Source organism: Vigna radiata, unplaced genomic scaffold (assembly GCF_000741045.1).
Source record: "Vigna radiata var. radiata cultivar VC1973A unplaced genomic scaffold, Vradiata_ver6 scaffold_213, whole genome shotgun sequence".
In the NCBI taxonomy this organism is placed as follows: domain Eukaryota; kingdom Viridiplantae; phylum Streptophyta; class Magnoliopsida; order Fabales; family Fabaceae; genus Vigna; species Vigna radiata.
This window is the reverse complement of record NW_014544264.1, coordinates 579,463-594,023: the sequence shown is the minus strand read 5'-3', so window position 1 is coordinate 594,023 and position 14,561 is coordinate 579,463. Positions and strand designations below refer to the sequence as shown.

The following is a 14,561-nucleotide window of genomic DNA, read 5'->3' as shown; positions in this document are numbered from 1 at the left end:
AGATCATGTCCAAAAAGGTGATTGTGAAATGGAATTCATAGACTCTAAGCATCAATTGGCGGATATTTTCACCAAAGCATTGCCTAAGGATAGATTTTTTGAGCTTAGAAGAGATCTAGGCATATTAGAAATAGTAAAATAGGCATTTTTGGGCTTAATATTGCAATTTTCGTTGTTTACNGTGTTTAATCTGTGTGTAAATCGATTAAAAGCGTTACCTATGCATTTACGAATGATTTAATCGATTAATCCAAGTATTAATAGATTCATTAATCGATTAAAACCCACTTTAATCGATTAAAAGCGCTCTAGACAGTTTTTTAAAAGAATTTCTACGCTGCATTGATGATTATAGCCGTTGCCAACGTCTCTAAACGGCTATAAACGGTCATATTTTCCAAAATCTGAACGTTGGGGAGCTTTCTTGAGCCTATTTATACCCCTCTTGTCCCCACTTTCCATACTTGAACCAATCTTGAGCATATCCCTCTTGCTTTCTCCTTTCTTTCACCATAATCTTTGTTTTCCATCCATCTCCATGGCTGAACCTTCAAGAAGAAGGAGGAGAAAAACCAGTGAAGTTTCGCAAAATAATGTTCGCAGAAGAGATGCTATCGTAGAAGGATGGCTCTCCGATGAGCAAGATCAACAGTCATTCTCACAATTTTGGAAGGAAAGGAAGCTCATCAAGCAAAAGTTCATTGATCTTGCTTGGTATATCTCTCACAACTTTTCTTTTCCAAATCTTATAATAGAACAAGGAGTTCAACACATAATGGAACTCCGTGGAAGGTACTATCCCGATCTTGTTCGGGTATTCTATTTTAACTTAAAAGTTCGTGATGGAATATTTTCAACAAGGGTCAAAGGTGTGGACATTGTCTTGGACAATGATGTTTGGACCAATGTGGCAAAGGTTCCTGTGTTGGAAAATTCACAAATTGTTCCAAGTGACTTTGCCAATTTCAACAAAATAATGGTATTTCAATCTTTTCTCCGCAATCCTCGCCAACGCAACGCCCGTCTTTACCTTGCTGGAGGACTCAAGATGGAAGAGCGTCTCTTGCACTACCTCATAGTTTGGCTCCTATTTCCTAGAGGGTCCAACCATGCACAGTGCTCTGAGACTGATCTCATCATCATGTATGGGATACTTCAGAGCATCCCACTCAATTGGCCTCATCTGTTTCAAACCATCATGTTCAAAGCTAAAAGGTTAGATGCTGCGCCACTCCCATATCCTCTCCTAGTCTCGCATATCTGTGTGTATAAAGGAGTAGATATCTCAAATGAGCACTATGAGACTGTGCTCCCGGGCCATAGAGTTGGAGATAATTCCCTAAGACAAATGGGATTCCTTAAACAAGGAGACTCCTATGTTCATCCTGATGATGTTGCTGGCGTTCAAGCAGATGAAGAAGAAGATACAGATAACCCCATGCCTGACCCCACAAATGTTGCTGGCTCATCTCAAGTGAATGAAGAATATAGTCTAGAGAGTCTCTCTAGACAAATGACTGAGATGGCTCGGCTCCAAAATGAGATGATGAATATTCAAAACACTCGCCACAAAGAAATTTGCACTTATCTCAGGAATCTAGACATTAGGATTTCAGGACTAGAGCGACACTTTAATAGTGACGAAAGTAATGAATTCTAGATCCTCTTTGATTGTTTTGTTGCTTATCTTTATGATTGTATGCTTGCCTTCTTTTAATTTCAATAAAAAGTAGATGTTCATGTTTTTTTATGCATACTTTCTTTTTATTAAGGGGGAGAAATTTATTAAATATAATTTTTTTTCTTATGATAAAAAAGGAGGAGAATATAGTTTAAAGAGATCCTTTTATTTTCTAATGCTCTCTTCCTCTATGAGTTGTGTTTTTTTCAGATTATTAAAAAGATTTAAACTTGGAGATAATTTTTGATCATCATCAAAAAGGGGGAGAATGTTAGCAAAAATAAAAGATGAAGTTTTGATGATGAACATATTTGCAAAGTCAAGATCCATAAAGACGGATTGAAGATCTCTGTATTTTATAAAGCTTTTATAATAATCAAAGTTGATGTAATAGTGCTCAAATATGTATTAGGGTTGATTCTTNCCATGGTGGGACCTTGATAAAAGAAGAGCACCTTATATATATATATATATATATAAGGTCCCACCATGGTGGACCACCACCTCAAACCTATATATATATATATATATATAGATATATATATATATATTTAAGGTGCTCTTCTTTTATCAAGGTCCTACCATGGTGGACCACTACCTCAAACCTTTCCTTAGACATCTCAATCCCTACCCTACAAATGGAAATGAGGACCATTAAATTAACTTAAAGTAACACCCTTCGGACTAATATCAACCCCCAAAATACAAGAACTTTTTCCATGCTTAAACCCCCCAAAGCACAACAAATATAATCATATCTAAATCCAAACCGACAACACATTACAAAACAACTACAGATTGAACATTTAAGGAAACAAGAACAGATAATTACAAAATTTATACCACGAAAAACATCCTTAATCAAAGAAAATAATAAATTGTAAAAAATTAACTAATTCAACACAAGATTAAACCCTAACACCCAAAACCAACATCAGGTTAATAACACTTACCTAACCTATGCTCTTCGAATTGCACCTTCAATGAACGATGAACCAAATTTCAACACCAATTTCAACAAATTCTAGATTCAATAAAAAATATTCCCAATTTGGGAATTAATTTTAACCTAATGGTAATTTCACGTCATTAATGTTAGAAAAATAAAAGATGAAGTTTTGATGATGAACAGATTTGCACAAGTCAAGATCTATAAAGACGGATTGAAGATCTCTGTATTTTATAAAGCTTTTATAATAATCAAAGTTGATGTAATAGTGCTCAAATATGTATTAGGGTTGATTCTTGTGTTNTATATTTGATTTATTTATTGTTGAGAATCTTNCACAAGCTNTTTTAATCGATTAAACCCAGTTTTAATNGATTAAAACGAGGCTGGCACTGAAAACCCAATTGCCCCTNTAATNATCGATTAAAGCTAGTAATAATNGATTAGTTAATCGATTATTCCTNAAAATAATCGATTAANACTAGCCGTTGGGGGTTTCAGATTTGAAAAACTAGCCGTTGTACTCATTTTAATCGATTAATACTTATGTTAATCGATTAAATGCGTTAGATGGCCCGTTTTCGAAGAATGGAAGGGTATTGGGCTGAGTCTATAAGATGGCTCACTCTTTATTTCAAAAAGCACTCTTCCCTTGTGCTAAGAACCTCTGAACTCTTTGAGAACTCTGTGAGATTGTTGAAGCTAAGGAAACTCTCGTCTGCAAAGCCCTGAAGTGCTACTGCGGTGACNGAGGAATAACTTACTCATCCTTGGTGTGTCCGAGGAAGTGCCTGGAAGAGGATCATCCTTCGTGAAGCATTCGAAGGAGGTGGTTATCCTTTGTGAAGATTCAAAGGAGGTGTAAGTTCATCTCTTGTGATTTCAAGAGAGGTGGTATTTCTAAACTCTTACAAATTATTTTTTTGTGACTAATATTTGTAATTGTTTTGTGATAGTGAAAAAGGTTTATCTTGTTTGAGATAAGCGACTGGACGTAGGATCCTTGTGATCTAAACCAGGATAAAATCACCTGTGCAATTTTTCTCTTTCCCTTACTCTCTTATTTATATTTAATTATCAGCTCAATAAGAAAAATTAAGAGAAAAATAATAAAAGGCACGATAAAAGTATATAACCAATTCACCTCCCCCTCTTGGTTTGTTCCACGCTAATAATTCCGTTGCAGCGATTTTAACAATTAACTCCTCAATTGATTTCAACCCCTCTTTCATAGCATTTCCATGTCATTAACTTTTATTTTTAAAATTAACACCTCAATTGACCTCAACGTGCCACCTAATGAATAAGTGTACAACTCATTCAGTTTTCGTCAAGGGGACAATTCTGTCTTAGCATTTTTAAAGTCGTAAGCAAAAAAGATTAACATAAACGGTTTTTGCAAAATATGGGACGTGTATGAACTTATTAAAAAACAAAATATACGTAACAAACCAAGAGACAAAAATAGATATTAAACCTTAATTTAACGTGTTCTAATTGATTCTAGATTTGAATCTAGCTCCAAACAAAATATTAGTGTAATTAGCTCAATATCTTCATACTTTGGTTTCTCATAAATATAGAGCAAAAGTACTCTAGACATTGGATAAAATATTTGTGGTGTAAAAGAATGGACATTAAATGTTCGTTATTCCAAAATATTATATGGACATCTTTGGTTTTATTATACATTAGACATTGGATGTTTTTTTTAAGGAGCATAAGTCACGACATTTAATTTATTTGTCCGTTCAAGGAACTGACAATATAAGAGAAAATTTCTCTAATGACATTCTTCTACGATCCAGAATAAAGGACATACTTCTAGAACCTTTTGGACAAATGTGTATTCCAAGACACTTAAGATGATATTTATATTGTTATTGTCTTATAGATTATTTTTAATGAAAATAAAAGAATAGACCCTGATTCTTTCTTCCAAAAGAATCTTGACTTTGATAGCAACAAGACGCAATGTTCATCTTCAAATCACAAAATCTTTAATACAAACAAATTATGAACACGATATATTTGAAAAATAAATAAATTCATCTATCAATTAAATGTTAAAATATACATTAGAATTGTCTATCAATTAAATGTTAAAATATACATTAGAATTGTACAGGCCATACATTTTACATTTTGGTATTAGAATTGTTATTAAGTTTTACATTAACTAAAAAAATAAAACCAATTTAATTTAAAAAATATATATAAATATAAATATCATTTCATTATAAATTAATTTTGTAACATTGAGTTAAAGTTTAATTCTTAATATAATATTAGAGATATAATTTAAATTTATTAATGAAATTTATTGTTTGTTAAACTTTTTGTATTATTTGCCATGAAAAAAATGTTATTATTAGTTGAACTTGTTATAATTATTTTTTTGTTAATCAATTAAATTTTTTCATAAGATATCAATTCTATAAATTAAGAATTTCTATATTTAAAAACTAATTCCTCCCGGAGGAGCTTAACTAATTATTGGAAAACAATCTTCCACAATCTTAAGAAACAGCCCCCTAACTATGCCTGAAATGTGAACCAAAAAAAACTAAATATAAAGTTTGCAAGTTCATAGGAATAACAATTTGTTTTGGCCAGTGAGAAAAAAATTAATTAGTTTATTTTTTTTAATGTAGATTAAATTAAACCTAACTCAGTTCATATACCGGTTTAAACATGTTTAACATGTTAAGAACAATCCTTTATTTCTTTACCTTTTTTTTTATAAGTTTATTCATTGTAATATTTATTATCTCTAATTATATAGGTTTATAATTTAATTTTTTTACTAAAATGCTTAATAATAGTTGAATGATTTAAATTTCTAATTTATTTGTTTGTCAAAATATAAATTGATATTTTAATATTTAATTACTATATTTATAATATTTGATTTAACTGCTGTATTTATAATATTTGATGAAATAAATATGTATTTTAATGAATTCCTGCATCTTCATTAGCACGAATAAGAATTATATATGAATTTTCTATAGATTTATGGAAAATCTCTCCGCTTACAACTTTTCTATATATATATATAGAACTTTCCACATTTATTTGAACTCTATTTTTATATTTAACATTAATTAACTGACATGCATACATAAATCTATAATTAAATTTAAAATTATTTTTTTAAATTAATCTTTATACATAGTGTTAAAATCAGTTTAATCAACAAAAGCTTGGGAAAAATTAGGTCTTTATTACTTCTTTTACAACTAATCTTATATTTTAATATTTTCTACAGTTCACATATTATTAGAACTTTTGGATGACATTTGGCACTTGGCCAAAACACAGAGAGGATTCTTCTTATGCTGTGAAAGTCCCGGTAACACTTCTGTATCAATGTCTTCACTCTTCATTCCTTCCGGCAATTCCCAGTCAAAGGAACAAAGAAGGTTAGCAAGTACAACATCCAATGTAGCAAAAGCCATATTCAAACCTGGACACATTCTACGACCAGCGCCAAATGGAATGAAACAAAAGTCTTGTCCATGAAGATCTACAGTGCTGTTTAAAAATCTCTCTGGTATAAACTCTTCTGCATCTTCCCAAGCCTCAGGGTCTCTATGAATAGCCCAAACACTCACATATATCATTGTCTTCGCTGGAATTTCATAACCATCTATCATAACTTTTTCCCTTGTTTCTCTTGGTATAAGCAATGGTGCTGGTGGGTACAATCTGAGTGTCTCTTTTATCACTGCTTTAAAATAGGGAAACTTTTGAACATCATCTTCATCTAAGAAAGGTTTTTTACCACTCAAACTCCTTATTTCTTCTTGAACCTTCTTCATAACTCGTGGATGTTTTAATAGTAAAGTCATAGCCCAAACTACTGTGACTGCAGTTGTATCTGTTGCTGCAATGAGAATGTTCTGCAGAAGAAAACTTCAGTAGTTAGTTAATAATTGAATGAAAATAAATTTGCACTTTTGTCAGTGTTACACAAGACTTCATTTCCTTTTATCTGTGGATTGACACAACTGTATCTAAAGAAGAAATATAATAATCTCATCCTCAAGTTTAAGTTCTTTCACATTGATATTTCTCTTTTTAGTGGAAACATTTCAAACACTGAACAATATTAGTGAGACATGAGTACAACTCAGGTAAGACATTGGTAAAATATCTTGTTCAGTTTTTGCATAAACTCTCATTTGGATTCCCAATAATATTATGATAGAGGGTTATTAGATTATTTGATTCCTTAATATATACTATACAAAGAAATGAGATAAGAATACTAGTGATGATGTAAGTTTTTTCCTGTGCATATTGAAGAAGACAAAGTAAAGGGGCGGAATGAAATTGAAAGGAATGGAATTCAAACCATGAGCACAGCTTTGATGATATCATTAGTAAGATCGATGGAAAACGAATAGTTTTTCTTGAGTTGAAGTAAGACATCAACGCTGTCCTCTTCCTGTGGAGTCCTTTTATGAGAATCTGCCATGTGTTCATCAATGACTTGTTGGTAGAAGTAATCCATCTCCTTGAAACTCCGTTCAAGACGTGCATTCAGTCCCCTCAGTTTATCAATCCAACCCATGAAAGGAATATAATCTGAAAAAAAGAGGGTAGCGAGCATCGCTTCACACTCACTGAACAACCTGTGAAATATTCTCCTTTCGGTTGCTTCCTCTTCATACCTTCTCCCCAAAGCAATTCTACAGATAATAGTGCTGGTCAGAGACACTATCGTTTCACTCAGATTGGTAACTTGTGAATTTGAAGCATGCATGGAAATTTTCTTTATCATCTCCTTCACCTCAAAATGTCTTAAAGAGGAAAAGCATGAGACACGTTTGGAGCTAAGGAGATGGACAACACAAAGTTTTCTGATTTCTCTCCAATACTCATTATATGGGCAAAATGCTATGTCTAACCCATTATAAGACAGTTTCTGTTGGCCAAGTAATTTGGGTCGATCACAACAGTCAAGGTCATGGTCTTTCATTACCACTTTGGCTAGTTTTGGTGAGGAAACAACTATTACTCGTCTTAAACCTAATTGAAGGGAAAATAAAGGACCATATTTCTTTGAGAGTTGCCATAGCTGCATATGAAGAGAAGAATTTTCTAGTTGGTGAAGATTTCCTACTATGGGAAGACCTCTAGGACCAGATGGAAATGGTGGGCTTTTGAAAGTTGTTAAGTATTTGAAGAAGAATAGCAAAAACAAAGGAAAGAGTAGGCAAAGAATTAGAAGAAGTGACGAGAACATTGTCATCTGTATATGACCAGAAACAGAATGCTTGAAAGAAATCTTACTTTTGACATATAGAACTCCGTAGGTTCAGCTTCCTCGTACGGTATTTATAGATGGGGAGTCCTGAGGACACAAATTTTAATTCATAACATCAATTAAACTCTTTTTTATGTCGACCACAATTTATATGTGAAAAAAAAGGATTTTTGTTTTTTGTTTCATGGGTAGCACAGTTTCATTTTTAATTTATTTAGATAATATACTGTTTTCCATATTTATGTGGATAACACAATTTTGATTTTAAGTCAGAATTTGGTATTTGGAAAACTAAATTCTAACCTTCATTTTGGTGTCACTAGTAAAAAATTGGGTTTATACAGCGCACATTATGCCACGGTTCATCAGAAACCGCAGCATAATGCTGCGCGGTGACAGTTTTGTAAATAAATCGAACTTATATGTCATGGTTCCCCCTTAACCACGACATATACCCCAGTCAACCATCATCTTTGACGCCACGTATGCAAAAAAATTAAATAACAAGGGTATATGCCGCAGTTGCTCAGAGAACTGCGGCATATTCCCCTGCCAATTTATTGTAGGGGCTGACTGATGGGGAATGTCAGTAGGTGACAGGAGAATATGTCGCGGTTGCGCAGCGCAACCGCGACATATAGCCCTGTCACCTACTAACATTCCCCAAAAGGCAGTTGGGGAGACAGTTGAGTATTCAGAACGTTAGGGTATAGGCCGCGGTTCTCAGAGCAACCGCGACATATTACCCCATCTGAATAAATTTGAAATATTTAAGGGTATATACCGCGGTTCAGTGGGCAACCGCGGTATATAGTTTCAAAAATAATTTCAAAAATACCATTTTTATTTTTTTTAAGGAGTATATAGGCAGCGGTTATGTTGTGAACCGCGACATATACCCCTTTACTACAACGGGTAAGTTGTTAACCGCGACATATTCCCTTTGGTAGGTTAAAAAAAACAAAACACAGAACAGTTTCATCTTCTCCACGCGATTCTGAAGCATTTCTCTGCCTCTGCCTCCACGTGATTCTAAAGCATTTTTCTACCTCTGCCTCTGTCGTAGTGGACGAAATGATCATACCAGATGCCTCAGTTTCTCTGGCCACAGAAGAGATTTTCACTGTGGAACAAACATATAAGTCGTTTATCAGTTGGCCTAAATTTTTGGTTAAACCAGTTTCTGACCCCTCGGTATGAAATTCTTCTTTACATTTCTCAATTTTAAAGGTTATTGATGTTCTATATTACTTATCTTATCTTTTCATGTAACAACAGACGCAGGCACAGGAGAAGATTCCTCTATCTGAGGATGATCCTCTTGCTTCATTGCATCTACTTGCTGACATCCTTGAAGATAAGCCTTTGGAGGTTGAGTATGATGCTAATGTATTTGGGAGAGGCTCTGAGGTCCCAATATACCTTCATAGCCAAGATGTAAGTGAGCTTGCGTCGGGAACACAAGAGTTGAATATTTCAATTATTCAGCTATGGATGATGTAAGTCTATGAGCAATTATTTATATATAAAATTGATTTATATATCAAGTATCCTTATATCAAAGTTAATTTTTGATTTCAAGTATATGTTTGGGGTCAGTAACAAGTTGGGGTGTTCTGATGATTATGGATTCATTGATCCCCAATCAATTCATGAATCAAATGATTTTGATCAGATCAACATAAATCTGATAAGAAGTTTTGGAAGCGGCAAGAAAATATACTTTTTGCCTTATATATCTGGGTAAGTGAACTTTGTTAACATAATAAAGTTCCATATGTGATTTTAATATATAATAGTTAAGTTATTATGAATTTCAAGCGCCATTGGCAGCTTCTTGTTATGTCTATGCAAGAGAGCTATGCTTTGTGGTTCTGCTCATTGTACAGGCCTCCTCCCACACATCTCAAACAAGCAATTGATTGGTAAGAACCTCAATGTTTGGACTTTCTTTGTTATATAAATGAATGCTAAAACCTTTTTTTAAATATAATTCTATTCCAGCAAGTATGATGATGGTTGGGAGATCAATTGCTAACAGTAGAAAGATTGCTTGGATTTCTCTCAAGGTTTGACATATGCTAAAGTCGTACTTTGTTATAGTTGTTTTATTTTAATGTTATTCACTAATTATTTACAACTGTGATGATATATTGTAGTGTAACAGACAAAATGGGTTATATGAGTGCGGATACTATGTAATGTATTGAATAACCTATATTGTTTGTTCTCACATCACAAGAGACTGGGAAACGGTAATATTTAACTTTAACAAATTATGATTTTTTCCCAAATTTAGAATTCATATACACTAATTAATATGAATTGTCTTGTGCACAAATTCAAGACTACTACACCAGTTCCTGAGAAGCCACTATTATTCATGAGGAACACTGCTGTGAAGTATATAGTTAGATTATACAAAAGATCTTAGTTACTAGATTTAAACATTGCATTTGATTAGATTGTATTTTATTAGACTTTGTACTTTATTTGATGTTAAAATACATGTCAACATGTGTTTGTTCTGTTGAAAATGAATTTGAACGTGTGTTTCGTATGCAGGTCTGTTTTTGTGGTAGTGGATATCACAAAAACAGACCTGCTATTTTAAAAAACTGCAGGGGAATATGTCGTGGTTGTTACCACAACCGCGGTATATAGTGTTCGTTTTTTTTTTTTATGGATCTTTGGCCGCGGTTAGTGCAAGAACCGCAGTCTATTCCTGGGTCTTTTACCGCGGTTCTAACCGCGGCATATACTGGAACAATTTTTTTTTTTAAAAAAAAAGGGTTTAGGCAGCGGTTCCTTATACAACCGCGGTATATTCCACAACCTTTTTACCGCGGTTGTAACCGCGGCCTAAAGTCTCTGACTTACTACCGCGACTGAATATGTCGCGGTTTGTAAACCGCGACGTATAGTAAAAAATAACCGCAGTAAAAGCCCCTCGCTGCACTAGTGTGCATAATGGTTGAAATACCAACCGTATTTAATTTCTGAAAAACCGAATTTTAACTATTTTTTAATTTTATTAAAATAAGGAGAAAGAAAAAAAAAAGAAGTTATATATTTTTGTACATTTATAAGTATATGAAACAAATAAAAATTCAATAAGAAATAAAAAATAAATGTATAAGTATATTTGATAGAATTCAAAATAAAAAATAAATGTATAACTATATAATAAAATTTAAATAGTAAAAACATAGAAATTACATAAAAAGAATAAAAAAAAATATGAAACCTGTAGTAAAAAATGGTAGTAAAAATAATGAGATTAGAAATTAAGTGTTAAGAAATAAGTAGTGTTTTATTATTAGAAAATAATGGTAGTAAAATTTTGAATATGTAAAACTATATCTCTAATAATTAAATTGTATTAATTTTATGAACTATATGGAATATTATTCTGTACAAAAAGATGAATTATTTTAGTTAAAAGTGAACGGAACATTTGAATATTTAAGTATTTTCATGAAATTTTGTTATTAAGTAATTTAGAGAAACCTAATTAAATTGAAAAAGTTTGGGTTCAATATGTTTTTAGTCTTTATATTATTAATCGGTTTTGGTTTTAGTCCCTCTTTTAAAGTAAGGTATATTTTAGTCCTTGTCCTTAAGGAAATTTTGATTTTAGTCCTCAAAAACTAACACCATTAAAAACCAGCTGATGTGCCTAACGGTAGACTGACACAATTTCTTTTTTCTTACATTGAGTCAGTGTTTCTCACCTTTTCTCCCTCTCTCCCTCGTCTCTTCCTTCCATCTTTCACCCAACCTCCCCACACTCCACAAAAAGGTCATACAAGAAATCGATGTATTACCGGCGGAATATCACCGGCGGACTGATGAGTGGTTATTTCTTGAACTATATTTAGTTTATTGCACTTAAATAAACCAGGGAATTGTGTTAAATTATCTGTTATTTCCCCGTTTTTCGAATTCTGCTTAATTTGGTCGGAAATTCGTAATTGTGCTAATTTGGGTTTTCTGAGCTGATTAAGTGTATTTTGGTTNNAGGGAAATTTTGGGAAACATCATTTGGAGCATTAGGGATGGTGGCATGATCATTCAAGACTCAACATTTAGCCATTTCCATTTTTATAAAGTTGTAATTTCGTTTTTTTAGAGACCTTAATTAAATTAAGTGCATTTGGGCCCTTTTGTGGCAAATTTTGTAGAAGCCCAATGTGTGGGACACTTGGCACCAAAACCCTAGGTTTTTAGGAGGTGGACCCCACCAATTTTGGAGGCGTGGACGGTTTTAGAAGAGAAATGCCGAGAAACTCCATGCACACACTTCATTCTACACTTTTGTTTTAGCTTTGCCTTGTATGAACTCTCTCTTAGAGCCTTGGTGTGCTATTTTCGTTTCTTCACTATGAATGAGCAAGATCGCGTCTTTCTTCTTCTATTATGTGCAACAATGCTTGTTCTTGCTTGATGGAATGAAGATTTACCATTTCTCTCTTTAGATTTTCGTTTTGAAGGTTGAATGCTTGAGTTTGAAGTTTCTTCTTTGCTTTTTCATGGTGGTTTCTTTGGTGGAAGGGAGACCCATTGTCCATTTCGGTTTTCTCATCATTTTGCTGCAGTGATTTCGATTTTACTTTGACTTTCTTGGATTGGAGGATGAAAATGGAGTTGTTGTCAAGTTTGGTAGTGAAAAAGGCTTAAGTTGGTGTATGGGTATTGTATTCTTGAGCCATTTTCTTCTAGCATTTTGTTTTTGATGTTGGGAAGCAAATTTTGAGCTGGACTTTGTGTTTGATAATGGTGGCTGGACGGTTATGCAAGGGAAGCTAGAGGTTTGGTTTTGTTTTGGTCAAAAAGTTTAAGAAAAGTAAGTGGTGAAGTTGGACTTATGAAGGTAGAAATTGGTTTTGTTGTGCTTGTGTTATTTTGATGTTGAACCTTGGAATTCTTGAGCTCATTCTCGGTTGGGAGATGGGAAGAAGCAATTTGGATGTTTGTTTGTTGATGAAAAACGAAAATGGGGTTGTGTAAGGAGAGAGAATGCTTCATTTAATTTTTACCCAATTTGGCCAAGCACATATGGAGCTACTTTTGACTAAGGGAATGTTTCCTATTTAAGCTTTGTCTTAAGCCTTGTAATTGTCGTGAATGGCTAGGGGAATGGAGGTCTTGGTTGTTTGTTTTCTTTGGGTTTTGCTTACTTGGCATATTGGAAGTAGCATTTGGGGTTGAATCCTTTTACCCTTTGGTTTTGAAGCAATTTTTCTTTGAAGCCCTTTGCATTGTTCACGTAAATTGAAGCTCGGAATGCATACAAATTTCTTTGCTGCATTGGAAGAGAGAGGACGGTTTTGAATGAATATGGAAGGCACATGATTGTTGTCTTGAAGAATGGTGCACATGAGACAAAGAGTCAACACGTCTTGCATGGTTCATTTAAGGAAGAAAGTCAAGAATTGAAGTTGGGCCTTGGTGGACTAGGAGCTCACGGCCCAAGGGGGTTTTCTCAAGCTAATTGCACTTTTAATTTCATTTGGTAGATGAATNTTGGTCACATAATTGATGGATGAAAAAGCATGTTTAATTACCCCTTTGTTTTGCATTAATTTGCATAGTAGGATTANTTGCTTTTGATGTCTCTAATTTAGTGTTGCATTTTTATAGTCTTACTTTTGTTTAGATAATTGTTTGTTGAAATGTTGGGATTAACACCTTATGTTACCTTGATGTTTTCTAACTTACACAGTTGAGTTTAATGTCCATTCGTTTTAATTTAATTATTTGTATTCGCAAAAACACTTTTCAACCCCCCCTTTCATGTTAGACTTGACTCTAAACCGCAGTTGGTCCTTGAGAGATGACCTAGGGGTCATTCCCTAATATTATACTACATTTCTAAATTGCAATCAAATTTGATTGGGCAGCGACACCCATCACGGACTATAGGCCTTCGGTAAATTATATTTACCGAAGGATTTTCCGAAGGCCTTTAGCACAGGAGTTTATCGAAGGAATTTGGCCTTCGGTACTTCGCATGGGACATTACCGAAGGAATTTGACCTTCGATAAGTGGTTGTTGTATTACAAAGTGGGATTTTTCCCTCTCCTCTTTTCGCGAAAGTGTTTTACCCCCAATATTCAGATTCTCCCAACTCTCTTTGCACACTGTTCCAAGAACGTCCTTTGGCCTCATTTCGTGTCTTCGTTGTTAGGCCGACCATTCCAAGAACGTCCTTAGAGTCGTCTTCTCGGAGGGTCTTGGGGGTTGGCTGTCGGTGTTCGCTTCGTTAGCTGTCGGTGTTCGCCAATCATATTTTCATTAGGGCGAAAATCAGGTATTGTCTCTGACATTTTTATTTCGCACTAAAACACATATATATTCCCTCCCTTGTTTTATTTCGCACTGAAACACATTTGTATGGGTTGTCGCAGCCCATACAAATTTGATTACAATTTTAGAAATGCAGTATAGTGCTAGGGAATGACCCCTAGGTCGTCTCTCAAGGACCAACTGCGGTTCGGAGTCAAGTCTAACACAAAGTGGGGGAGGGGGGGTTTGAAAAGTGTTTTTGAGAATGCAATGACGAAATTAAATGGAAATTAAACACGACCGAACATAATTGAAAACACTAAGTGCATGAAAACATTAAACTGAACAATGCAACTGTAAAAAAAAA

At 33.9% G+C, this 14,561-nt stretch overlaps 1 protein-coding gene across 1 annotated transcript; it reads right to left on the bottom strand.

Moving 5' to 3' along the window:
• Positions 1–5,894: 5,894 nt before the first annotated feature.
• LOC106755542 (cytochrome P450 83B1-like) lies at positions 5,895–7,975 on the bottom strand. Its single transcript, XM_014637711.2, has 2 exons — positions 6,991–7,975; positions 5,895–6,535 (listed from the first exon to the last, which is right to left on the bottom strand). The coding sequence occupies exons 1-2, from the start codon at positions 7,888–7,890 to the stop codon at positions 5,903–5,905; spliced, it is 1,533 nt and encodes a 510-aa protein (XP_014493197.1). The 5' UTR covers positions 7,891–7,975; the 3' UTR covers positions 5,895–5,902.
• Between the last annotated feature and the right edge of the window lie 6,586 nt (positions 7,976–14,561).

Bases quoted from the DNA above. Each gene is read 5' to 3' on its own strand.
- LOC106755542 (XM_014637711.2), bottom strand. From the start codon at position 7,890: ATGACAATGTTCTCGTCACTTCTTCTAATTCTTTGCCTACTCTTTCCT. The intron at 6,536-6,990 runs GTTTGAATTCCA...TTTCTTCTGCAG, and splicing joins TCATCAAAGCTGTGCTCATG to AACATTCTCATTGCAGCAAC.